This window comes from Gobius niger, assembly GCF_951799975.1.
Source record: "Gobius niger genome assembly, chromosome: 1".
Lineage (NCBI taxonomy): Eukaryota > Metazoa > Chordata > Actinopteri > Gobiiformes > Gobiidae > Gobius > Gobius niger.
This window is the reverse complement of record NC_136852.1, coordinates 16,739,365-16,765,152: the sequence shown is the minus strand read 5'-3', so window position 1 is coordinate 16,765,152 and position 25,788 is coordinate 16,739,365. Positions and strand designations below refer to the sequence as shown.

The 25,788-nt window shown below is 43.1% G+C and overlaps 3 protein-coding genes across 5 annotated transcripts in view; all 3 read left to right on the top strand.

The window, feature by feature from the left end:
- The window catches only part of LOC306961048 (uncharacterized protein), a gene marked incomplete at its 3' end in the record, with an annotated part of 39,640 nt that extends 38,707 nt beyond the window's left edge, over positions 1-933 (top strand). Inside the window, exons 12-14 of the mRNA XM_079553656.1 lie at positions 30-206; positions 282-432; positions 509-933. Of these exons, the coding sequence (XP_079409782.1) occupies positions 30-206; positions 282-432; positions 509-933 (753 nt within the window). The remainder of the gene's footprint in view (positions 1-29; positions 207-281; positions 433-508) is intronic.
- A 1,146-nt stretch (positions 934-2,079) lies between these two features.
- clasrp (CLK4-associating serine/arginine rich protein) lies at positions 2,080-9,623 on the top strand. Of its 3 annotated transcripts, none has more exons than XM_079564061.1 (21): positions 2,080-2,192; positions 2,742-2,881; positions 2,961-3,058; positions 3,136-3,237; positions 3,338-3,417; positions 3,515-3,599; positions 3,672-3,808; positions 3,919-4,015; positions 4,252-4,330; positions 4,419-4,492; positions 4,563-4,604; positions 4,675-4,899; positions 5,245-5,508; positions 5,736-5,897; positions 5,990-6,029; positions 6,743-6,803; positions 7,691-7,749; positions 7,826-7,872; positions 7,942-8,027; positions 8,433-8,466; positions 9,078-9,623. In XM_079564061.1, the coding sequence occupies exons 2-21, from the start codon at positions 2,783-2,785 to the stop codon at positions 9,127-9,129; spliced, it is 1,923 nt and encodes a 640-aa protein (XP_079420187.1). In that variant the 5' UTR covers positions 2,080-2,192; positions 2,742-2,782; the 3' UTR covers positions 9,130-9,623. The 3 variants fall into 3 exon arrangements, 2 of the variants coding, with proteins under 2 accessions (XP_079420187.1, XP_079420186.1); XM_079564060.1 differs by having other exon boundaries at positions 9,075-9,623; XR_013793270.1 differs by lacking the exons at positions 7,942-8,027; positions 8,433-8,466; positions 9,078-9,623 and having other exon boundaries at positions 5,990-6,033; positions 7,826-7,877.
- A 246-nt stretch (positions 9,624-9,869) lies between these two features.
- znf296 (zinc finger protein 296) lies at positions 9,870-19,949 on the top strand. Its single transcript, XM_079558789.1, has 3 exons — positions 9,870-10,343; positions 12,829-13,173; positions 16,790-19,949. Exons 1-3 carry the CDS (start codon positions 10,292-10,294, stop codon positions 18,418-18,420), a joined length of 2,028 nt encoding a protein of 675 aa, XP_079414915.1. The 5' UTR covers positions 9,870-10,291; the 3' UTR covers positions 18,421-19,949.
- The last annotated feature ends 5,839 nt before the right edge of the window (positions 19,950-25,788 follow it).

Below are 25,788 nucleotides of genomic sequence, written 5' to 3'. Positions count from 1 at the left end.
ATTAGAGTGACTTTTCTTTTTGCCCTTAGGATCATGCGTCAGGGTCCAGATGTCGATGCCCACTTGGTTTTTCCGGGAAACACTGCCAAGACGGGCAAATTCCATGCGAGAGCTCCCCTTGTCTAAACGGTGGACAGTGCGTTGCTCAGGATAAACGGACTCCAATTTGCACCTGCCCCGCCGGATATGCAGGAACCTTGTGTGAGGTGAGTACCGATGGTCCTCAAACAATAAGTCAAAATTGCTGAAGGAATATTGCCTATTTATTTTCTTCACTGTAGATTGCACTTGATCCATGCAACCCAAATCCCTGCCAACAAGGGGTGCCCTGCCACAGCTCTGAAGGCAAGTACATGTGCGCCTGTCCCGAAGGTTTCTACGGAAATGAATGTATGACCCTGAAAAACCCCTGCATTGGCTTGCACTGTCCTGGTAAGAGTGCTACATGTTTGCATTCAAGTTTTCCTCGGGAAGGTTTTCTAATTTTTTATGTTTATCCCATGTGCAGACGCCATGTCCGACACAACGCACAGCGCTCTGAGCTTCTACATGGTGCTCGTCGGTATCTTAGCCTTGGTCACTGTCTGCGGATGTGCTGCCTGTGCTTTCATCGCTTCACATGTCCATCAGAAGAGGAAAAAGCAGCAGGCCGACCCACCCCAAGGGGGCATCAACAACCAGAGGTTGATAAGAAACGTGGACCGTCCCGTACCACTCCTCCCTCCTACAGCCCCTCTGACCAACGCTCCTGTCCCCACAGCTGTCTCTCGCCGCTGTGAGGAGATTGAACTGACGCTGCCGCCTTCGCCCGCTCCCTCACACCCATCCCCGGCACTTAAGCCTCTCCACTCACACAAACTGGACATTTCAAATCAGGAGCGAGAGAAACTGAACCGAATCCATTACACAGATAATCAAGAGCTGGAGGTCTGACCCAGGAGCTCAGCGTCACTATTGCAGTAAATGTAATGGGATAACCTTATGAACCGTATGTGCACATTTTGGAAGAGCTCAATGCTGCTAAAGAGGTCAACGTCTTACTGTGTGGTGACTGTGAAGGACTACACAAGGCCAGTTTCATTAGAGACTGTTTCATTCTGGAGGCTGTCTGTTATGCCACTGAGTGCCTCACACTGATAAGGGACTGGGATGGCCAGCCCATAATGCCACTGGAAGTCTCCAGGCTTGACTAAACAAATACTTATTTAATAATAAACTTATGTTGCCTATTTGTTGGAAACTGTGGGTCATTGTGGAAGGACTGAAAATGTGTTTTGTGAATGTACGGAGAATTTAAAAGGTGACTGAAATTATAATCTGAATTGGTTAAAAGAGGTCACATTCACTGGGCGAGTCAGCCTTTTGAAAACAGCTTTTTAACTATACACTGTTGCCTGTAATGTTTCTGTAATACTACAGTTGTTAAAGGTGTATGATGTGTGAAGATGTTTTTGTATATAAATATTATGTAAATATTGATGTCCCTTTTGTACTATGGTTTGGTCTAAAAGTATTGTATTACAACAAGCACATGTGGTTTGTAATAAAAGTACATTTAACAAATATACAGGTTGTAAGCTACTGTGTATTTTTATCCACTTTGGGGGATAAAACATTAAAATCTCATAAATAGTATTTTTACTGAAGCCTGGGCTTTAAAGTTTAACAGGCCTTCTTTCTTTTGTAGATTTGTGATGTATATATATATATATTTTTTTACAAATAGAGGGAACTTGAGTGTTTAGGGAAGGCAGTCAACTTTCATTTTAAAGAGGCATGCAGTAAATTATGTCAACCGAAAATGAGCTCAATAGAAGGTCACTCAAACCCAGACAGTAAATGATCGTGACAATGTAACCTTTGCCCTGCAAAAACAGTAACAGGAAGTGCATGAAAACAATGAATGAATCTTGTCGTCAGTGGAGTCGACCTCATGCACATTCTTGTTATACATGTATTTAATGATTCACTGTTGGCTGTAGGACCACAAAAGTTAAGCCAGCTATTATAGAAAGGAAGTTTTCTAGTTCAGACCTCTGCTTTAGTTGAAGTGGTGCGCCCTCTAGCGGCAGATTCCGCTCAATGCAACGGGGCTGAACAGTGGAGCCAGAGGCGAACGTCCCCGCAGCAGAGCCACTGTGTTTGGCTGAAGGTTGAACACCCATTATCTCTTTAAGGCCACCAAAAAGCAGGTACGTAATATAAAATAGATATGTTCATTCATTCCAATTACCGGATGGTATTGTTTTTTCATTTAGCTTACGTCAAATGCTATGAATTTTGTTACCACCTGTGCATTAGCACTATTATGCTAACATGCTAAGCTAAAGGCTGAGCAACATGCTCTAACAAATCGTATTTCTTTACGCAGCAAGGGAGCGAGGATGTCAGCGGCGCAGTTTTACTGTCAGTTGCTCAGTTACGTGATTGAAGGGAAAGTAGCTAACGCAGGATGTTGAAAACGGGCTACGTTACACAAACGGCTTCTTGTGATTAGCATTTCTGCATCACAGGCCATAATTCAACAGCAACTTTTTATTGAGGCCAACATATGAGCTCTGTCTCATTTGGCAGATACTTGAATTGTGCAACTGACGTAAACCTGACATATGAACACACTCTCCTCATTGTAACCCACGTTAATAATTACAACGGGCTCTAACGTCTTACTTCATTTACGTGCCTCTGTGTGTTTAGCATCTGGTAAAATGTTGCATGTTTATATATCTTGTCCCATACAGCAGCCGTGCCCCGCCGCGCCCCCACCCCCAGCGGAGCCGTCATGTGGCAGGAGGCCCGCAAACATGAGCGCAAGCTTCGTGGGATGATGGTTGACTACAAGCGCAGAGGGGAACGACGGCGTGAATACTACGAAAAGATCGTCAGTTTAACCTTCAGCGCAAATCTTGAAACGATGCATTATATTATACATTAAGGCTTACTGTTGTCTTTACTCACAGAAAAAGGATCCAGCCCAGTTCCTTCAGGTCCATGGCAGGGCGTACAAGATTCACCTTGATCCTGCAGTGGCTCTTGCAGCTGAAAGCCCTGTCAACATGTAAGAAATATCACAACGATCATATTTCCTATTGATACTCAGTTGGATCAATACATCTGTTTTTTCCTCTTCGAAAGGATGCCATGGCAAGGAGACACCAGTAACATGATTGACAGGTTTGATGTGAGGGCTCATCTGGACTACATCCCAGTTTACAATCCTTCCATTGTTGATGACATGTGAGTCTTTTAACCGTGTTTCTTTTGTGTTTTTGAGTGTGAAGGAGATTATATTTAACTTAATGAACAATTATGTTCTAAATTTCCGTTTGACTGACAGAACACCAGAGCAAGAAATGGAAGAGAGGAAGTGCAATTATGAAAGATATAGAGGTTTAGTGCAAAATGACTTTGCCAACAGTGAGTATTCAACACTAAGGGAAAATCATCATACATTTTGAATGCTGTGAATTGATACATCTCTTTTTTATATTCAATATTTATCCATTCTCTACAGTTTCTGAAGAGCAATGTTTATACCAGATTTACCTTGATGAACTTTACGGCGGACTACAGAAGCCAAATGAGGATGAGAAGAAGAAGTATGTTAAAAGAGTCCCTAGATATAGTTTTTAATCAAATGTGTTGTTTAAACTGTTCACCTCTTTGAGCAGACTTGCTGAGAAGAAGGCGAGTATTGGCTACATTTATGAGGACAGTACTGTGACTCAACCAGAGCCCCAGCCAGACAAAGATGAAGATGACTCAGAAAATAGTGAATCAGAAGAAGATGAAGGAATCCCTGATATAGGTATTCAAATAAATATCTAATTTTAGATTGACTTATTAAAATGCAATGCAAAAATCAAGAGTGATGGCAGCTGGTTATGTGCTAAACGTTTGTGTATTCTTAATGTACAGATGTGGAGGTAGATGTTGATGAACTGAACCAAGAACAGCTTTTGGACCTTAACAAAATTGCGACTCCATATGGAATGGCTGAAGGAGATTTTGTCAGGTATTGGTTTATAATCAGATTACTAACTTCCACACCAGAGTTAAAAACGAGTGCTGTTTTTGTATATTTTTTAAATATGCATCCAAATCCTATTGTACTTGGACATGTTAAAATACATACATATATAAACTCACTCTTGTTTAACAAAATTCTTTATTGCTGCTTGTCATATACCTGATCTAAACATTGGCTTTTCTCTTTATTTGTGCATTTAACAGTGTTATTTTGTTTACTAGAATGTTGAAGAAAGACAAGGAGGAGGTTGAAGCCATCAAACATGCTAAAGCCCTGGAGGCAGAGAAAGCGATGTACTCTGTACGAAACATTAAAAAGTTTAATACTAGTATAATAATGTTTCCATGTTTTCTTTAGCAAGTCTTTTTTTAATTTATTACATTTTTAGGGTCGGCGTTCCCGTCGTCAAAGGAGAGAATTCAGAGAAAAGAGACTAAAAGGCAGACAGATCAGCCCACCCAGGTAAAATGAAACACATTACTGAGCCCCCACAAAACGGCGGTAACATTGTTTGTTGGGTGTTTCGTTATAGCTATGCCAGAAGAGACAGTCCTACTTATGATCCTTACAAACGGTGAGCTAAACTCACTTCTTTGTTAAAATCGTATTTATGGTTCTTACATTTTCTTTGCTCAATCTCTCAGACCAGAGTCTGAATCTAGTTCAGAGTCTCGATCTCGGTCCCGGACTCCGGGACCTGAGAAAATTACCTTCATCACGAGTTTTGGAGGCAGCGACGATGAAGCTGTAGCAGCGGCAGCAGCAGCGGCGGCGGTGGCGGCAGCGGCGGCGGCACAGCCAGCTGCTCCTCACTCGGGCCAAAACGCTTCCAACTTCCAGCACCCCGCAGGTCATAGCAGGGGCTCCCGGTCGGTAACTTTCCCTCTTTATGGCTTTTAATTTAATAACTTGTCTTTGACAAGTCACTGCAAAACTTTAGTTTAAAGTGGTAGGTGGTGTTTATACTGTAAAGCTCTTAGAGTTGCATGTTTAAGATATAGAACCCTATTTTTATGTTAGTTCACATTGTATTTACAGAGGACAATCATAACTAAAAGGAAAGCTTCATTTACTTATTGTTTTATTGTCGGAATTCATTAGCGTAGTGAACCAAGGACACAGGAGTGAACACAAGAAACTAAAGAAACTTATTCAAAGATAGGCTCAGTGCGGGGCATGTTGCCGTTTATAAACAAACCTCTGTATTTGTGCAGGAGACGGCGCTCATCCTCCACTGGCTCCCCTTCCTCCTCTGATTCTTCCTCGAGCTCTTCTTCTCGCTCCTCGTCACGCTCACGTCGAGAGCGCAGAGACAGAGGCCGAGAACGACGGCGTTCTCGCTCATACTCTCGCTCAAGGCGGCGTTCCAGATCCCACTCCCGCAGCAGGGTCTCTGGATCCTGGAGGAGACGCGACCGGACAAGATCTCGATCTAATGACAGAGACAGGAGACGACACTCGTCACATCGACGTTCAAGGTGCTGCTGGATTTTAGATATCGCAATGTGATTCTAAGATAAATTGCATAATAATAATGTCTGAAGGAAAATTACTAGCTTATACTGTTATACATTATACGTTTCAGCTGTTTTAGATCAATATTTCATTTTCTAAACAACAAAGATGTGTTTGAGATTACCAACAAATACCTGCAAAAAGTATAACACCCCCTCTGTAAACAAAAAACGTGTGCTGTTTTTTACAGATCACGTTCTGACTCTAGACATGGCGGCAGTTCACGGCGAGGCGGTCGCGGCAGCAGAGGAAACAGTCCGTCTGAGTCTCCCAGTCACCCCACCTACAGCCCCTCTCCTCCTCACAGAGGGGCACAGCACTCCGCCACAACTGTCTATGACAAGCTAAGAAAGTGAGTAGTTAAGTGCAATGGCACTGAAGTGTGAATCAAAGCCATAGACAGAAGACGTATTGAAATGAGTGTCTTTCATCCTGTTCTTTCAGGCCTGATACTGTGGGTGGTAAAGAGACGGGAGCTGCCAAAGTCAGTAAGAATTTAATTTACCTGGGTTTCTTGCTAAAGTCTGCGCCCTGACTCATGATTGTCTACCAGGCTGGATGTAGAAGCTGATGTCCACAAAGAATGAAATATTTTTGATACATCAGTGTGGACAGTCAGCAGGCAAAGCTTCTGTAGTGTAGTTGTGCTAAGATACGGTCAGGTGACTTAATTTGGATTAAGGGTGTGTACAGTATACATTGGAGAAATTTGTACAAAGAACTTCTTAACACTGAATTCAGTTAATTACTTTGCTGAGTTTACTTTTAACCATTTGTCACTTGCCAGCTAATCTGTGACTTAAAGAACTAGATTTAAAATCAGGCGCAAAGTCCCTTTTTTTTTTTTTACAGCTTCCATAAATTGGTCAAATTTTCTTCATTGATTTGTTTGTTTTTTGTCTCAGATTACATGTTTTACATTGTGGGTTTATGTAGTTTAATATGAATGTTATGGATTTTCTTTGTTTACTGTGATGCATAAGCAGCAGGTACGCAGTCGACACAGGAGCCACTTAACCAAATGTCTGCACACTTGCATGATTATACATATAAAGATTTCCTATTGACATTTTAAATATTTGTTCTAGTTGTGTCCATGCACAATAACCATTAAAATAAGTATATTTAAAATAATTTAAAATACACATCAGCTAACCAACTCTGGAAACACTTCTAACATTCATTTATTCCTCTCAGGCAAAAATGACTCCACAGGAGCGGCTAAAATTGCGAATGCAGAAGGCGCTTAACAAGCAGTGTAAGTACCACTACGTAAAACACTTCTGTGAAAATAAGGGCCTTTTCACACATGTTGGAGCGCTTTGTGGGTCGACTGAGGGCTGCTCTAGTTTCAGCTGCCTTTACTATGATGAATTTGCATTCACACTAGAGCTTAGATTGGGCCCAAAAAATCCATAAAGCCTTTCCCGACCCGAGCCTGAGCAATTAACTCAAATTGTCAGCCCGAGACAAACTCGACGTAAATAAATATAATAATAATATTTAAGCCTCGGTCAGAGTGCACTCTGCGCAGTGCATTCAGCAGCAGCAGCAGCAGCAGTAGCAGCACTGAGTGTGACTGCAGCGCCGCACACATGGGCTGCGGTGTGGGACAGGTTATGTGCTCGAGCAGCAGCTCAGTGTCCTCTTCTCCTCCCTTGCTGTTCATAAACATCAGGAACATCAGGTAACAGGAACCAAACTGCTTATTTATCTACTGTTAGTGAAATGCTGTCCTGAAAGAAAGAGTGAATAGCGATGTTCTCTGTGTAGCGCCGGTATCAAAGTGCTTGCCTCACCATGCTTCTGAAACATGACCAACACAGTCGGCACGTGCGCCCGCCCGCTCTCACCGTGCGGACACACACGCTCTCTTAACATTGAGCTGCATCCTTACTTTAATGATGCACCTGCTAAGTACAGAATTTACACAATTTGTTCCCAGTAGACATTTGCTCTAACATTGAACTCTTTTGAAAAAGTATTCAAAGGTTTTCTGCTTTTTTGCTAAAGCAACATCAAAAATGTCCAACTTTTGAAAACGGTTTAGAGCCTACACGAAGTCGGACTTGGAAAAATGAATGGCTCCCATCAAAAGGATTGAGTGATGGGTGAATGAACAATAACCTTGTGCTCTTTTCACAGCTAAAGCAGATAAGAAAGCTGCTCAAGTCAAGATCCAACAGCAGGAGAACAAGAGACAGGTCAGTAAAATTCAGTTCACTCATTCAACGTTTAATTATAACAGCTTTCTTTAGCTTAAGGTTTTTTATTGTCCAGGAGCGAGAGGGAGAGCTACGGGCCATGGCCCGAAAAATACGCATAAAGTAAGAGTTTGTTCACTTATGTTATTTTTTCTTTAAGTTACACTTTTCTGACCTAGTGTCTGTATCTAGAGAGCGAGAGCGTCGTGAGAAAGAGCGGGATGAATGGGAACGACAGTATGGCCGACAGAGTCACTCACCTTCTCCATCCAAATACAGTAAGAGGAACTCTGTTCTCTGGCGTTTAAAGGAACAGGCCACCGTTTTTCCATACTGAGATATGTTCTGACCTGAGCTTAGATGAGTTGATGTGTACCTGTCTGGTCTTTGTGCGTGTGCTCAGTCAGGCACAACGACCACAGATGTTGTTAGCATTTGGCCTCTCCCAATGTGCGACCACGCTCTTTCACGGGCACGCACAAAGACCAGACAGATATGTATCAACTCGTCTAAGCTCAGGTAAGAACATATGTCAGTGTGGAAAAACGGTGGCCTGTTCCTTTAAGTCAGGGTTTATTTACTTTTACTATATACATTTTTTGTGCTCAGTACTTTGGCAGATTTATTCGCAATTAAATTCTGTGGTATGCACATTGTTTTGACAATGTTTCTTGTGTCTTTAGGTTCCTCAGGCCGTGAACACAACTCGCACAGAAGGTATGTGAAACCCACAAGAATCCTGCTGGATTTTATTGTTTATTATCTTCAGAAGGCTCTATTGTTCAAATAAAAACATATCTAACATATCAGCAGCTTTTGGGAAGGAAGGACTTTATTTGTATAGCACCTTTCACAGACCTGGTCACAAAGCGCTTTACATGGGACAATTTTACATTTACTTCATTCTCGGTGGCCAGATGTGGCCAGACGAGCCCTTCAATCCGGCTCTCAAAACATGACCAAGCCTGATATGCATAAGGGGGAAAAACACCAAAGGTGACTTTAAGGTAGATAATGCTGCTATTTTGTTGCTATTTTTCTGTGTTTATGGAGATTGCAGTCTATTTGAGAACTGTAATTGAATGAAACAACCAAATTTGTAACTGGTCTGGCCCTCGTGGAAAGTTCAAAAACCCAATGTGGTCCTCGCGTCAAAAACTTTGCCCATATCTGCTCTAAGGGGTCACGTCAGTAGGAACTGATTTTTCATCTAGGAATAAGGATTGTAATTGAAGTGGCTCCTCTGATGATGCTTCATGATTTGCTACATCTTGTTGGTCAGGCTTAAGGGTCAGATCTCCGTAACAATTTTGCGCTTGTTTCAGTAGATCCCGGTCTCGGTCCCGATCCCGGTCCCGGAGCCCCTACTATCGGCACTGAGGTGAACTCTACAAAGGAGCATACACTCTCTGTACTCACACCAGACTGTGAGGCATGGATTACTACAGGATTTGTCCAATCTTTGCTGTGTACATTTGTAAATTCAACATTACTTTAGATTCAGTTTACTATTACAGACCTTTTGAGTGTCATTCTCAGTCATTATATCACACAACGCTAGTCACAGATGTTTTAAAATGGATACATTAGCTCTATATGACTTCAGTTGACAAGTCTAACAAGTCTAAAATAAGCAAACAAATGGTTTTGTTTTCCCATTTACAGCTATTGCAGATACAGTTCTTGAATCTTGTACTGGAAATAACTTCTGCTTACTTTTCCTCCGTTATTGGTTGGTGAACCCGGCTCAGTAATACCCTTAACTTTTAAATATGAATTATGCAGTGCAAATATGGAAGCTTCAAGAGATGTTTCAGAATTACATATTTGTACTTTGCTCTGAGCATTCTGTTCTGTACAGTCTACAGTACAAGGCTGCAATAAATATCTTTTCAATACAATTGCTTTTTTTTATGCCTACCTTATTTGATTCATTTAAATGGCCTACAATGAATAAGTGGCCACAGTAATCGGTATGTGTAACTCGATTACCGTCAAACCCGTTTGAAAGAGTTTAAGTTGTTTCAGCACTAGGTGGCACCCAAACACTAAAAATATTTGAATGGACCGAAATGAGCGTGAGCCCTCAAAGATATTTCTGCTTTAAGTACTAAGTGGCCTAGTTATAGCAAACACTGGAGCTGTAGAAGACTGTTACCTTATTGAAAATCTAAATGGTCAATCTGAAAATCTGGATGTAACCTATTTATTAAAGCCCAATTTATTTATTTCTGTTCACCCTCAAACATCAGCGTGCGGTGCCCGAAAAGGGCGGGGTCAGGGTCCTGAGCGGCTAAGCGCGGCGAAGGGGCGGGCAATACTTCAGTCGCACATGCCCCTTCTGCCCTCCGCTCTCTGCGGGGGAGTGGTGTGAACTTGAACGCAGCTTTCAGTAGTCATTACGAGCCCAGGCACGGTCCACTATCTGTCACCCACTGGCAGCAAGCGGTTAACTTATCCAAGAACAAGTTTAGAGAGCCTCTGTTGTTGGTCAAGGCTGTTTGGGACCATTGGAGAGGACACGCGCTGAGCGACCGGAGCGATGTCCAGGCGCAAACTTGGAAGCAGACCGCAACACCTGAGTGCAATTCAAGGTAACTCATGGAAGAGCAATGTGGTGGCCACGCTGTGGCTCACGGCATGACCATCAAATTGATTCAATTACCTATGTTGAAAACGCTGTGTCCGGCCATGAAACATTACAGGAGTATTTACATAAGCATGTTAATGTCCTTAGCTGCATTAAATGTGTCTAAATTGTGTTTGTATTATGTGAATATTATTATGTGGTATTTTAGCCCACAGTCCACGTCCTATTGCTCTTTCCCTGTTCCTTTCGTGTAACCTGTCTGTCTATTGCCCACAAATAAGTGTCTCTGCATGATTTGATAAAAGGTTTGCTCTGCGGACCCTGCTGTTGGAGCAGAGGACAGACCGGTTTACTGGCACGCTGTTTTCAAAGGCTACAGGTCCGAACATGATGATTAATATTTCCAGGTTAGACTATGATGATCAAGTTTCTTGTTTGGCCTCTGGCGGCTTCAGGACAGGTCTCCTCCTCCCGCCTATCACCTGACAACATGCAAGAAGCACCTGAAAGTGAAGCTATTGTGATTCTTCAGAACAGATTTTTGAATAATTTAGCTCCAGTTGCTTTGATCACATTATGTGTTGAAAGCAGTGCCCACAAAGTGCTGATGGTATGAAAGAACAAGAAGAAACATGCTTGTGTTTGTTTTCTACAGTTTTCTGTGGAGGCCAGTGGTGCGTGTCTGGTCTGACCACAGGCCCCTGACACTGCGTGCGCGGGCACGAGTGTGTATGGCCGCGCCTTGCAAGTCTGCACAAACAGCACAGGGCCGAAACAGGAAAGGTGACATTTTTGACTAACAACTGGCGAGATCCAACTTCAGACTGTACTGTCTGTACCTGTCCTAACCTGGGCAGGTGGATCTAGTCCAAGCACCAAGGTGTGCCCATGACCGTGTTGTTGAGCAATAGTTTGACCCTCCCCCATCCTCCGCAGAGCCCTGCCTGGCCTCAGGTGAGCTGCTATCTTGAGAAATGTCCAAGTTTACTCAGCCAGGGAGCAGGCTTCAGTTTTGAAGTCCGTATTAAATGTACTCAAAACTGTACTGCACAAATCCAAAGCACTTTCCAAAAATGCAATTGGGTTAAAATTGCTGTGTATAAATTTAATCCATAACAAAAAATAAATAAATGTTTTATTTGTTTATATTTTCACTCTGCTTTTGTTTTATGGTGCCTTTTTTTTTGTATTTTAAGACGTGTATCAGTGTACATACAGTACTCTCGGGAGTGATCAGATGGATTCAGCACTTCTGATGGCGTCAACCTTGTCTGCAACACACAACGCAAGGATTGATGTATGATTTATCTGAGGAAAAGCCTATGACTATATTGTATTGACACAGTACCAATAAAAACAAGGGTTAGTTCAGTGTTCCCGCCTGACTTTTAGTAATGGTCAATTTATCTCTTAAACATTTCCATCTGTTACACTATGAAATGTAATAATTTCTAATAAGTCATTGTTATATTGTTTTAAACATGTACTGTTGACCAGTAGGCCAGGTCAACCCCCTCAAATGATTTCACTTTCAAATGTTCCAGGATGAATAGTTTACTTTTTTTTTGGTGTTTTTTGTTTTGTTTTTTGTTTTTTCAAAATTTCACAATTATACAGTTATGGGGGCTCAATGGGAGTTGACTGAAGCAAATGTATGTGTGCCTACCCCTTGTTAATGTAAATTACATTTGCATTTCATAATGTTACAGTTAGTTTAAGCTATATAATGTCAATACTACAGCTTTCAATATGAAGTTTATTTAGTCTCGGCATAACTGTATTACTTACAGTTTACATGGTAATAACAGCTGAGGAAACAACTGGTCATGTGAGACTCATTAGCCTATGAGCTGCACTGGTCGCATGTTCTTCACTTCAGATTGAGCGTAGTTGTTAAACCACTCTTATCTCAAACACCTTCAGCCATTTTTATTGCGATGCACTTCCTGTTGAGAAACTCACTCCGCTGCATGCTGCTGTTGGGTAACGCTGAGTGGCAGGTGGAAGCCGTGGTCAGAACGTCCTACTTCTGATCGTTTGTTGCCTGGTGTTGAAGCTTACAGTTTCTGCTGAGCGGGGCACTGTGAACATCGAGCTGGCTTTTGGTGTTAGTGTGAACTCTTGTGATGTGCTGTAGGTTAGTCATCGGAAGTGGTCAGTACTGAAGATGCGTTATGTTCTACTTGTTTTATGGGGCAGTACCTCATAACGGTCATGCTCGAAGTTTAACTGAGGCGGCATTAGATGAACTGACCTCAATTTAGAGCCTTGTGAAACCTTTTATCTTAGAATTTCATCTTAAGTTCCCACGTACCCACCGTTGTTTTGAGGACTTAGGGTTAGTATATAAAATATTTAACTTCTTCTTAACTTTATAATTATTATTATTGAAATACAATAAATTATTAAAAACTGCATTACCTACGAGCGCTGTACTGTATAATTTTCTATCTACACAGTTTGTCATCTTTCTACTGCGTGTTTTCCAGATGTCATGGACGCCGCAGATGTCCTGTGTGAGGACCAGCCTGTTGCCCCTCAACTCTCTGCTCCCGCAGAGGCTCGGGACCTTCTCACCTGCGGACAGTGCAGCCGGGCCTTCCCCCTGGCTCACATCCTGGCCTTTATTCAGCACAAACAGGGCGGCTGCCGGTCCAAAGCCCAAACAGTCACCGCGAACGGCGCACCCCCTTCCCCTGCAAACCGGGCGCATCAACACACCACCATGAGCAGCCCAGGACCGGGCTTCATCGAGCTGAGGAGAGGGACCATCGGAAACCAGGCTTGGGGGGAGGAGCCAGGTGTGAGAGTGAAGACCGAGCCAGGAAAGACAGGTGAGCACATATAACAGCAGCTTGCTAATTAATGCCTCTGGTTTTTGTTTTGTTTTATACATTTTCTTTTGTTGACGCCCTCTTCTTTTCACAATTCTTCCCCTCCTTTTTGACTCCCGTCTCATTAGCTAGCCGTTGCCATTAGCAGACCTGTGTGAGTTAGTGACGCACAGGCTAATTGTGTGGAAAGGATCGGCGTCAGGAGCTTTCGGAGGGCATCGCGAGTCCCCCGAGGGGCCCCCGCGCAAGTGCACCTGCGCTCCGCTGCTCCTGCCTTCTCCCCAAATGTCAGTCTCTGAGGTGAAGTGTCCAGGTAAACAGGTTTCATGCTCTCCCTGCTCTTCCCTGGACACTGCCTGTAAACATCAAGACCAGGACAAGGCGACAAGAGGGCGGTTGTCAAAGCTGCAGAGTGAAACGGTCAGAGGAGGCAGATCTTAGGCGGTTGTTGCTGTCATGACACTGTTATGGAGGATGTTGCATCATGTGTAGCCTCACAGTGTGCTGCCCAGAGCTAAACCACCTGAGCTCCTGGGAATCTCCTGTCCTCTGCCATTTTCCTCTCATTGCTCTCTCTGCAGCCTTTTGTTTTCCACTCTGTCCATTTGCTGCCTGTCAAAAGTTAAAGCAGAAGGAGGGCTTTGATTTTCTCTGTCGATGTTGTCATGAATTTAGAGGTCATCGTATCAAACAATGTTTTTTTATTTATTTTACTTTTTTTAGTTTCAACCAGATAACTCAGGACCTTTTATAATTGAGTGTCTTTCCTCAAAGTCACAAAATGTATGATGTAGCATTTAGCAAAAAAACAATGGGAAAATTTGAAAATGAAAAAGAAAAAAAAATCAAATCAATAATTTCCACATTGGATTGCAGTGATTTTAATGGCCACCTCTATAATAGTAATTCAATAAATACATTCTCGATTGAAACCACACATTTTTTTAGTTTTCCGTACAGGAACAAAAATGGAAAAAAGGTTGCTATGGTTATTCATTTTATTTAACAGCATTCTAATTAAACCTGTTTTAAATCTGTCTTAATCTATGTATTGTCCAAATAACAATCGATGACTGAATTAGGCTTTGATTATGGCCTGAGCAATAATTGCATTTGAATTGAAATTACAATTTGAATGACCACAAATAACAAACCTCAAATATTGCAATTATTTAAGCAATATAATGTCCTCTGAAAACAACAAAAAATGTGTCCATAAGGATTCATCATTTATAAAATCTGTAGTTCAGACAAATGGAGTTCATATTTCCGTCTTTTAAATTGACTGAATTTTGATTTTTAAAACATAAGACCAAACCCAATCACAATATTTGTCAGAACAATTGCTATCATTATTTTTAATTTAATTATTTGATTATTTTTAAATCGTGACGCCTTCTTTGATCAATTAATCTGATTTAGCAGTTTGACCATGAAAAGCTATTTCTACATAGGTCATCTACACACACTGACTACATATTGTGCTAAACTGCAGTGCAAATGGCGAGAGCATATTGCCACACACAGCTCAGTGGGTGTTTTTGCCCTGTGAGTATTTTTGAAACCGTCATGTAGGCATACGTTTAGCAGTTCCTTCCTTTGTGCGTTATACACAGGGGACCGGCGAGTGCATGGTCTACTTTCTGTCTACTCATTTTACCGTAAAGAGTAAGCTTTAAGTCTCAATCTGGTTCAGGGATGAGTGTGTATGATACCTTTTTTTTCCCCTTTTAAAAAAAAAAATCAGAATGAATGTAGTGGTCTTCTTACAAAAGTTTGATCTAGTGGCATCCATTGGGGGTTTTGCTACAAATAAGCATACACGCAGCTGCATGTCGGCATTTGAATAATTGATAGTTGATTGGTTTAAAGTTTTAGTAGATGCTCTGTTCCGTCTGTGTTGACTTAACCCTGATTATAATTATGCCTTTTTCCATATAAGCAGACCTATGACCTGACAGGCAGCCCGTGTTTATGCATATTTCAGCAGCGCACGCGATACTGAATGGCCATCAAACGGTCTAAGTAGTGCAATTGTAAGTAGCGCTCAAGTAGGAGCAGTTTACCTGGTGCACTTCTTGTGGGAGGGAACGCGAACATGTGAAGCGTGGACGAGCTGACAGAAAGTGAAAGAGCAGTTATCCCGCAGCAGTCCGGGCCTGTGTTTTGTGTTTGAGAACAGACAGTGAAAGGGGGTTGGGGGGTTGGGTGGGGGGGGATTACTGAAGAGCCGCATGCATCTGTCTCATTTCTTTTTATTTATTCTCCTTGTTTGTTTTTTTTCCTCCATCGTCTTTCCCCCCCCCCTTCCTGTTTCTTACCCCAATCTTCAACACACTTTCGCTTTGCCCTCTTTCAATTTCTCACCCTCCCCTCCCTCTCTCCTCCTCTCCTCCCCCTGTCTCCCAAGGGAAAAGAGATTCTGCCTGCTGCTCGTTAGTGCTCCCAGCCAATCTGCATTTTTAATTAGTAGTTATTGCTTCTGCTTAATATTCAAGTGCTACCCCGGGCCAAATGGGAATCCTTACCCCCCCAAAAAAGAGGGAGCGAGTGAGGGAAAGAGAAGCCGTCTGGGTATTGTATTTCACTGCAGGACCCTGAGACAAAAGCCCCCACCCCTGAGGGAAAGATTTGGTGGGTTTGGGGTGCACTAGGGTTGGAGGATGGGTCTCAACTACAATATGGAGGGGTGACATTTTTTTTTAGCAATGTCTCTAGCCCCCAACCCCCCCCACTCTCTGCGTGAACTACATTATAATCTTTTTATCTCATTTCTCTTTTTATCTCCTCTGAGCCCTGACCTACCTATGCGCTTCTTCTCTGTTTAAAAGGAAGAGAGTTACACGGCATCGCCAACTTCTCCCGGGCTTCCTCCGTAGGCTAGGCTAAAGGACATGAACAACACAGCAGCTCCTCACGTCTCCAGACACAGAGGGGAAAAAGAGAAAGAAACAGTTGCTCTCTTTTTCATCTGCACTCTCCTCCCCCTCCAGTAAAATACAGAAGGATTTGACTTGAGGAAACATGAAAGAGGCTTATTCCAGACTGGGCTTTGAACCTCTCCAAAAAAGAAGAAATAGAAGGATAGAATGAAAAAGAGAACTGTTTCCCCCCTCAATTTGGAGATCTTCTTTCCAATTTTGATTTATGCAGAAAGACCTCATTTGTCAAGCAGGCTGACTCAGTGGCTCATTTGCATAAAGCGTTCATTTTCAACGTTCTGCTAATTAGCAATTTGCAGCTTAATTGGAGAGTGGCTCTCAGTTAGGAGACAAAGCTCTTCACATTTAAAAATATCTGTAGACTTTAGTGACACAGCTTGCTTTGTGTTTGCCACATGTGCTTCTCCATGCCATTTCAACTTTTAGACTTGTTACTGAGTTGCTTTGCATAAGTTTAAACTTGTGCTATGACAGTTGCTTTGATAGAGAAATGACAAATTGCAATGTGGCATTGCAGATGATGAGCTTTTGTTCCCGTTTAATAGTTAATGTGTTAAGCCCAGACAGAAATTCTGGGAACCAAAATATAGATCAGGACTATGACTGATTGGTTAAGGTTTATGAGGCTTATGATGCCTTTGACTTAAGTACATATGTGTGTCTGTGTGTTGCAGTGCCTGAGGAGCCGACCTTCTTCACCTGCCAGCAATGTGAGGGTGTTTTCTCCTCTGCATGGTCTCTCCTGCAGCATGCTCAGCACTCGCACTCCTTCAGCATCTACCAGGAAGATGAAGAAGAAGAGACTGACTCCAGTGGAACTAAAATCCACAGACCTGCCATAGCCACCTTGGACCCACGCCGCCTGGGCCAAGCCCTGGCCACAGCCTTTCAGCCCTCGGCTCTGCGTCTGGCCCGCTCACGTCAGTCACAACCTTCATCTGTAACATCCCCATCATCCAGCAACAACATCCAAGCCATGAATTTTTCCATACGTCTCAGAGAGTTGGCAGAGGGCACCAACACCAGCGCAGCAGCCACAGCCACGACAGGCGGTTTGGTTCTTTCCCCTTCCTCATCTCCACCTGCAGCATCTCCTTTTCCTCAAAATGACTTCCAGTGTGAGCTGTGCAGCCAGAACTTCCCATCTCCCAGAGCCCTATCAGCGCACCGACGGACCCACGCCTGTGAGAGACCCTATCACTGTGGAGTGTGTGGAGAGGCCTTTGCTCAGAGTGGGCAACTTGCGCGGCACATCAGGAGCCACCACAGAGATGCCACAAGAAGCAACAACTATGACAGTGTGGATCTGGATGGAATAGGTGAGGAGATGAATCGTCACGGCGCAATCAGAAGCAGGTTTCCAATGCAGCCAGTGGAGAAAGAGGTGAGAGGTGCAGAGTTAGACCTGTCCCTACCCAAACACTGCTCTCTAGGCTCTGGCATGATGCTGCTGAGCCCACAGGCGGCTCCGCACAGGGAGCTACTAAGGCTATACCAGAAACAGGCCGATGCCAGGGATGACGAGGACACTGCGGAGGTACCGGCTGAAGCTCCACACACATCCCCCTGTGCCAGCCCTTCAGAGGGCTCTCTAGAGAGTGGAGAGACTGGTGGCAGTGGTGAGAGTGGCATCGCTAGCGGCAACTGCACACCCAAGCGTCCCGAGACGAGGGGACCAGAGTGGGAGAGCGAGAGGTCCGAAATCATGGGAGAGGAGTGGAATAACGTGAGTGAGGTTGTGCAGGAGTGGCAGAGGGAGAATGAGAGGCGGTCCGTTGGAATCGCCAACCCCAGTTCTGGTCCAGGATCCAAAAAGAAGAAGGATGAATGCTGTGAGTATTGTGGAAAGCAGTTCCGCAACAGCAGCAACCTGACAGTGCATCGGCGAAGCCACACTGGAGAGAGGCCGTACCGCTGTGGACTATGCAACTATGCCTGCGCCCAGAGCTCCAAACTCACTCGCCACATGAAAACACATGGGGCTCAGGGGTCTAAAGCACCTTTCCTCTGCCAGCTGTGTGCTGTGCCCTTCACTGTGTACGCCACGTTAGAAAAACACCTCAAGAAGGTGCATGGCTTGAGCCACGCCAGTGTGGGCGCACAAGCAAGCCCCACTGACCTTACGTCCCTGGTAAAGCCAGAAGAGGAGAGCATTGCCATGAAGACAGAGCAGGAAGACTCAAGTCTGGAACAAATGGAGATTGACCACAAAATGCTCAGCAATGCAGTGGACAACAGCCAGAGAGTGTCAATATCTGCTGAAGGCATGGCAGAAATACCCCTGGCTTTGACCACTGCACCTTAATTATTCTACCTTTAAATAGCACTCTAAAGAAATACTTCCCAATGTTGTAACTGACAAAAGTACATTAAAGGAGAAGCTGCACCAGCTTTAAAAGATTCTTGCACTGTCCTCTGCCATGACACTCCACGCCCCGCTGCACTCCTCACTGGTGTGTGCAAACTGTTTGAAACTAAGTGCCTACAGTAGTTTAGACCACAGAGAAAAACAAGGTAGTGACATTCAGCAGGGAGATTACCAGAACTCTTGAACAGGAAGTGCCCTGCCACAGTCCACACCAACACAGGAAATGGATCACCACGTTGCAGCACCGGAAGCAAACAAGAAGCGATTTGTCTCTGGTGACCATAAGTACAGGTGCAGGCAGATGTCCCAAACGAACACATCTTAAATTACCAAGAAAACTTGGAAAGATGTTGATTTTCAGCATCATCTCACAGAATTGGGTCACTGAACTGTGCGCCAGTTTCCTTTTGAAGATGTTAAAATGACTCGAGTCGTTTGAGGAGACACTGAGGTGAACTGAATCCAAACACTGTCTGTCTGCTGTTCCTCACTTCTGTTTTAAAGCCTGGTTTGTCACAACACTTGTCATTTCACATAATATTTACTGGACTGTGAGCTCTAGCAACTGCATGCTTCTGACTGAGTGCCACTATCTACGGACAATTTCAGCTTGTTTGTTTCTAAATTCATAAATGTGAATATGAAAACTTAAAAGTCTATCTCCTGCTGTTTGCAATGATTGGTGTCTATGCATAAAGAAACTGCGATATTCCCTGCAGTCTATGTAAAACGGGTGTCTTTCCTTTGTGCTTTATGTGAGTGATTTTTCTTCCTATTGTTTACATTAGTGAAGTGCTGACCTGTTTAAAGCTTATGCATGTTTGCAGCTATTTAAAGTACCCTTCTTTGCGCTTGTTTAAATCTCTTCCTAATTTATGGATGCTGCATGTTTCTTATTTTAATACGTGTAAATGCTTAATCTACAGGGTATGATGGTGCGCTCATAGTAAATCGGTGGCATTTTTAGAGCCTCCCAATAAGCACTTGAAAGAGTTGTGTTTTGTATGTGTACATAAAGTGACTCTGTCCTAAACTACTGTATTTGTTTTTGATTTTCTGTCCAAAGCATGAGTTGTGCTTTCTAAAGGTCATGCAATGTCAACACTGTTAAGTTACAAATTCATAGGTGTGTTTTTTTTTTCTACACATAGCAGTTCTTGAGCAAAGCAACAGTCTTGTGATGATTGTTATCAGTTGCATCTGTGTCAGGGATCGCACAGGGAACAAAAAAAATATATACCGAAATGTGAAACACAAATGTTCAGGGATAACATTTTGTATATAAACTCTTGCTACAGCATTCATTATTATTATTTTTGTATTTTACTGCCAATAGTTAAAACATTGTCACAAACATCTCCAAATGCCACACTGGCAAATGTGATGTGTCTCGCTTTGTCTTTTAAACTTGACCCCATTTTCTATTTGACCTTGTAATAAAGGAGCCTCAATAAAGACTGTGAGGAGAAATCGTTAATTGTATGTTTTGTTTTATTGTGAGACTTCTTTCATCTAACTTCATGTTTATTTATTTACTCCTCCAGCTTGAGAAGAGGGACCAACAACAAAGCTTCTGAAACTATTTTAGTTCTTCTCACCAGGATGTTGTCTTAGTCAGTGCAGCAGTCCCTCTGTGGAGTCTGCGCTGAGATATTAATTTTTAATGCGAGTGTTTGGATTAGGGACCCCCATTCCTTGTTTACATCCTTGTGATGTTACCGTCTCTGTCTGTAAATGCACTACTTTAGCCGGAGCCCTGCTGTCAGTTTGTGATCAGCACAGAGTGATACTTTGCCTTGGTACCGTAAGACGAATGGGTGCTGGTGATGGGATGTGTGACAGGAGAGATTTCTCAGGATATACAGTTTTAGTTGCGGAGGGAGGGGATGCATTGGATAGTGGGAGGGGGTGTCAAGGGGCTGGTATAATTGCTGACTCCATTTTAAGGGCATAAAACCTCTGCAGAAGCATATATGGCCTTAACCCCACCCCCTCACAGCACAACACCACTCCTAATGAAAATGAAGTTCTATGATCGCTATAGCTCATTAACAGCAGGTCTAATGAGCTTTCAACAGGGTGGGGGCTGGTGGGTGAGGAGAGGGGTGGGCAGGAGGTTATTGCACCAGATGCACACACGCCCACTCTCACCAATTACCACCATTGTGTGACGCCAAAACAAGGAGCAAGTGAGGACAGACACCCCAACATTGGTTTGTCCCCGTAGAGACATGCGGGGACATGGGACAGTATGGGGCGACAGGTAACGTGGTCCTATAGTCGAGGTCCTTATGTCTGCCACGCAACGCCATTTGGGCCGCACAAAACGACCCAATTATGTAAGGTAAGTTGATCCAGAACAGAACACAGTTGCCCCTACAGCGAGTGGATATCTGTTCCTTGTTGTGCTCTGGCCTTTGTCTCGGCCATTGTCTACCTGTGGTCCACACCTCTCCGCTGCACAGACCGATACCTGTGCCCAAAAGAAGACCATCAAAATCTTATAATGTTGCAGCGGTGATAAAGCTGAAAATGTTTGTTTGAAAAGGTCAGTTCAGCAGATGAGTGTCAAACTTTGGGTGGAATTCATGGTTGAGAGGATCATACATTTGTTACATTTGCAGAAAAATGTGGATGAAGTTGGTGTGTGCGTCTATGCACAGGTTAATATCTTGGATTTCTGTGCATCAAACAGAAATCTGTTTTGCGTTACGTTGTGAAGCAGAGGTTCGCAAACCTTTCACACAAAATAACTATTAAAAAGGAGTCCCACCAGATCTAAATCAGGTTTATCAAAGGCTATACCTTTTCAAAACTAGGGCTGAACTATGCCTAAAATTGTACAGAAACATGACTTACTTACTTAACACAAAAGAGGCAAAACATAAATAAAATACTCTCAAATAATTCTAATACTACAACTGCAGAGAAGCTTACCACTTGAAGCAGCCCATGTACCACATCTTGAGGTTCACTCCATAAAAGAGTTCTTCAGGTTCATTAAAAATTCTCTATATAAATATATTAATGTATAAATTCTTATGAGTGAGATAACCTTTTTCCAAATACATTATGTCTGTCATATAGCACAAGAAAGGACCATTGAGATCACTATCGGTATCACGCAAAACATATTCAATGAACGAATCAAATGAAGGGCCACACGATGTATAATTACAGACAGTGATGTTCTCGGACACAAGATTTGGTTCGGCAGCTGCTTCTACTCCAAAGCCTCCTTCTTTTGCTCCCTCTCTGCTTTAAGAACAAAACCTCTGAAACCTTTAATGAAGTGAAGTGCAGATGGTGCAACACACATGTAAATGATAGCACTGCTTCATAAAGGAATGGCCTAATTGTTACCAAACTGAGAGAAACACTTCTGTTTCTCAGTGAAATGGTGATCTCTGAAGAAAGCTATGAATTGAAACATACTGTATTTTATCTATTTTATCACTTTGGGTTATTCAGTATCTAGTTATCAAAATATGTTTTCATTTATGACATCACTATATCATATCACCTGCCACCTAAGTTATTTGTAGACTAATTCTTTCATTTAGGCTGGCGTGGGACTTTGAATGAGTATATCAGCCCCTTCTTTAAATCGTATTGTCAGCAGGTGAATCACAACAATAAAAAGCGTATTTTGGATTTTTAACAGCAGCATTCATGATCAAATACTAATTGGATGTTTTCGGGTGCACTGAGTTCAGTTTTCCGGCTAAAGATTACATTTAAGATGATTAGCCTTGAGAAGCGCTTATAACAAAAAGTGAATAAAATGCACTGAGGGTTTGCTTTCCTATGAGGGAAGGCCTGCAGCCACAAGAGGCTCTCACTTATGTATGAGAAGATTGTGCATTATCATGTAAAAAGCCAATTAACTATGAGTTTTAATTACAGCTCTCATCATAGTATATTGTGCGAGGACCCCTACCCCCCCCTAACCCCCCCTAACCCCCAACCCCCTTCCTCTCACATGACTTTGGAGACAGGGATAACAACAACAGCGGAGGATGCATTCGGGACACAAAAACCACAGGACTCCCCTCTCCGCTCTTTATCCCGTGTTAAGATTCCCACAATGGGGACCTTTCCCCGGTTGTCCCCTCTCCACAATGACCGCAAACTGAAATCTGAACCCTGGAATTACTGCCCTGGCTTCCCCCTGTCCACCCGCCCCGCATGGCCTGTGACAGTGAGAGTGTGAGAAGAGCGAGCAGCGGAGCAGATCTGTGGCAGCCATCCGTCAATCCACAGCCTCTCCTTGTGCTATTTAACACCTTTGTATAATCGGAGCAGGGAAAGACAAGGAGGCTTCTTTCACATAGGGCTTAAGTGAAGAAGCCGACCAGAGGAAGGTGTGTCCCCATAGGTCAACGCGACCAGACTGCACAATGCAGTGCTGCAAAGCAATTGTTTTCTTTTTAATATCAATCAATGTGGTGTATCTCATAAAGATTTGCACAGTATTAATCCATAAAGGTTATGCATTATTGAATATTATATTACAGACCATGTTGAGTTTCTCATAATTGATTTTTGATACATTTCATCTCTCGAGGCTTCAGGCAGGTTGCACTTGAGAAAAATCATTGCAATTACTTATCCAGTGGAACTTTGTGCATTGGGCACAGTACCATGGACAGTAGATAGGGCTGACAGGGACACAGTGCATAGTATCAGTCAGCCACGCTGGCTACCCCTAGAAATGTGGGCCCTAGAATCTGATTGGCCACTCTAGGTGCCGTCCCACTCTGAGGGGCTGAAGCGTCAATAGGAATATGGGGAAATGGCAGAAAAATGATGATATAAGCCAGTTTTCCAGAGTACTGTATTTAAGTGTTCAAAACAACAACAAAGGAAAAACAAAAAAGGAAAAAAATGCCTCTATACTTGGCCTGCTCTGATGCCACGCTAGAATTGAAAGTGCCCCCCCACCCAAAGTAATAAGGACATAATTTAATATGCCTCACACCTGTGGTTTTCCTCACTCTAAAAACTACTGAGGCCGTATGTTTAAGTCAAGAGGCCCAACCCGTTGTGAAACTAACCCTGACCATGTAAGCTTCCTTCTGTCATACGCAGGTTCACTGAGGTTGAGGCAGAAGTGGAGACCGGCATGTGAAACTGGTGTGCAGGCCCTGGGGCAGTAGAACACTGTGCGGCTCCTAACCGCCTCAACCGGACTGCCCACATGCACTGACTCAACATGCTCTTTCACATGATCTTTCACTGGACTGCATTCAGCAGCAGACCAACAGGAGCATTAACATTTCAACAAAGTCCACTCATATTTTAACTGTACAATTAAACTGGTCAACTAATCTGCCTCTCAAACTGAGATGTTTCTCTGTGTGTTGTTTTGTGCTTTTAAAGCCAATAACCTTTCATACCTTACACCACCACACTGTGGTGCAAAAGTAAAAGAGGTTATAGACATGAAGTTGACGATACTAAGATTGCTTAAGTTTTTGCTATTGGTCTATTCAGAGGAAACACCTTATGTGTTTTATCTCAGTGGTTCCCAACCTTTTGTCCTTTTTCTAGTGGGCGGCACGGTAGCGCAGCAGTGACTGCTCGAGCTTCACAGCCAAAAGGGACTGAGTTCGATTCCCACCTGGACGGGGCATTTCTGTGTGGAGTTTGCATGTTCTCCCTGTGTCTGCATAGGTTTCCTCCGGGTACTCTGGTTTCCCCATCACTAAAACATGTACAATAGGTTCCCCTCTGGGGCCAGGACTAAAAGAGATTCTTAATCTCAGTGGGACTTTCCTGGTTAAATAAAGGTCAAATAAAATAAAATTTCCATGAAGCCCCCTCCCGCGCAGGCTGCCGCCCCAGTCCAAAACTACACACAAATGTATCAAAACATGAAAATAATTGCCTATAAGTATTTATTTCAAACAAATGAACTGAAATTCGAGTGCTTAATGGATCTGTAGTCCTTACTCAGACATATTTGATGATTTCAGACCACTTATTTTGCTCCCCCTGCTATCCAAGCTCCCTGGTTGGGAGCCACTGCTTTATCTGACAGAATATTAAAAAAAGATTTGAAGTTACTCTTGACCTTAACCTTCAAACTGAGACAGGTCTGAGATAGGTTTCATTCAAAATCACTATTAAAGCCGCCTCTAAAGCCACCCCTGTAGCCTTCTACTACATGATTATCATTTTTCTTATACAGATGGGGACACAGTAAAACAGGGCCAGGCCATGCATCATAACTGTCTCAGGAAAGAGGCGTTTAACCAGAGGGACCCCCAGAGGGTGCTGCTGCTCCTCAGGTCGTGGGATCAGAACAGGTCATGTCGGGTGGGAGTGTCTGTTCAGCCCCGTGACCTTTGTCCCCTGCGGTTCCCTATAATCCGTGCGTCAAAGAACCATACGGACCAAGCGAGAGGCCCTGAATAGAGTTAAATGGTGACCATTAGGTGGATCTATGTCGCTATTCTTCGTGTTTGTTTAGTGCCGGTCACTCACGCGTCTCTCGAGGTATTCATGCGTGTGATGAAGGGACGGACAGAGACGCCTGAAGACGTCAGGACAGCCGCTTATTGGACACGGATATCTAACCTGGAAAGCGTGAAAGACGAGGGCCCCAGAGGCCGGAGCTATGGGCTTTAGAGGGGGAGAAGGAGGCACTAATTGGATGTCCACTTCACATTATGAGCCCGACCAGAGTTCACAAGTGGTCTGTTCAGAGGCTCTTCCGAAAGCATGGGGCTAATATGCGGCCAATGAATAGTCTATTAGACCCCAAACAACCTCAACTTTAGTCTGGACTGTTCACACTGTATAAGGATCTAAAAAGCTTAAAGGTCTTATTTCTTAAACACATATACCAAGTAAATCAAACAGAATTAATTGATTGCTACTGAGAACAATGTTAATTTTGATTTATTCACAATTTCAATTTGCGCTTCTTTAAAGGCACACTATGTAACATTTTGGATTATATATATATGCCAGCAATACAAAACATGATGACCAAAATGCTGTTTTTGCAGTGAGTAATCATCGAATGGATTTGGATGAGGACCTAACTTATTTAAATCTCATATTTGGCTGTGTTTAGTCACATCTCCATGGCGACAAGCTTAAGACGTACCCACTCCCAGTAAAGTTACAGTCAGGTCTTAGGAGAGGGGAGCCGCTCACAGCAAACATGTTTATTTGTCCATATGTTAAACAGATGTTTCATCAACAAAAATGTGTGTAATAAAAAAAATGCTTGTATTTTGTTCTATTTATTGAGTAAAATGTTACACTGTGTGGCTTTAAATAAATAATTATCCA

Bases quoted from the DNA above. Each gene is read 5' to 3' on its own strand.
- clasrp (XM_079564060.1), top strand. From the start codon at position 2,783: ATGTGGCAGGAGGCCCGCAAACATGAGCGCAAGCTTCGTGGGATGATG. The intron at 4,900-5,244 runs GTCGGTAACTTT...GTATTTGTGCAG, and splicing joins GGTCATAGCAGGGGCTCCCG to GAGACGGCGCTCATCCTCCA. The intron at 7,873-7,941 runs GTAAGAGTTTGT...GTCTGTATCTAG, and splicing joins GCCCGAAAAATACGCATAAA to AGAGCGAGAGCGTCGTGAGA.
- znf296 (XM_079558789.1), top strand. From the start codon at position 10,292: ATGTCCAGGCGCAAACTTGGAAGCAGACCGCAACACCTGAGTGCAATT. The intron at 10,344-12,828 runs GTAACTCATGGA...CGTGTTTTCCAG, and splicing joins ACACCTGAGTGCAATTCAAG to ATGTCATGGACGCCGCAGAT. The intron at 13,174-16,789 runs GTGAGCACATAT...TGTGTGTTGCAG, and splicing joins GACCGAGCCAGGAAAGACAG to TGCCTGAGGAGCCGACCTTC.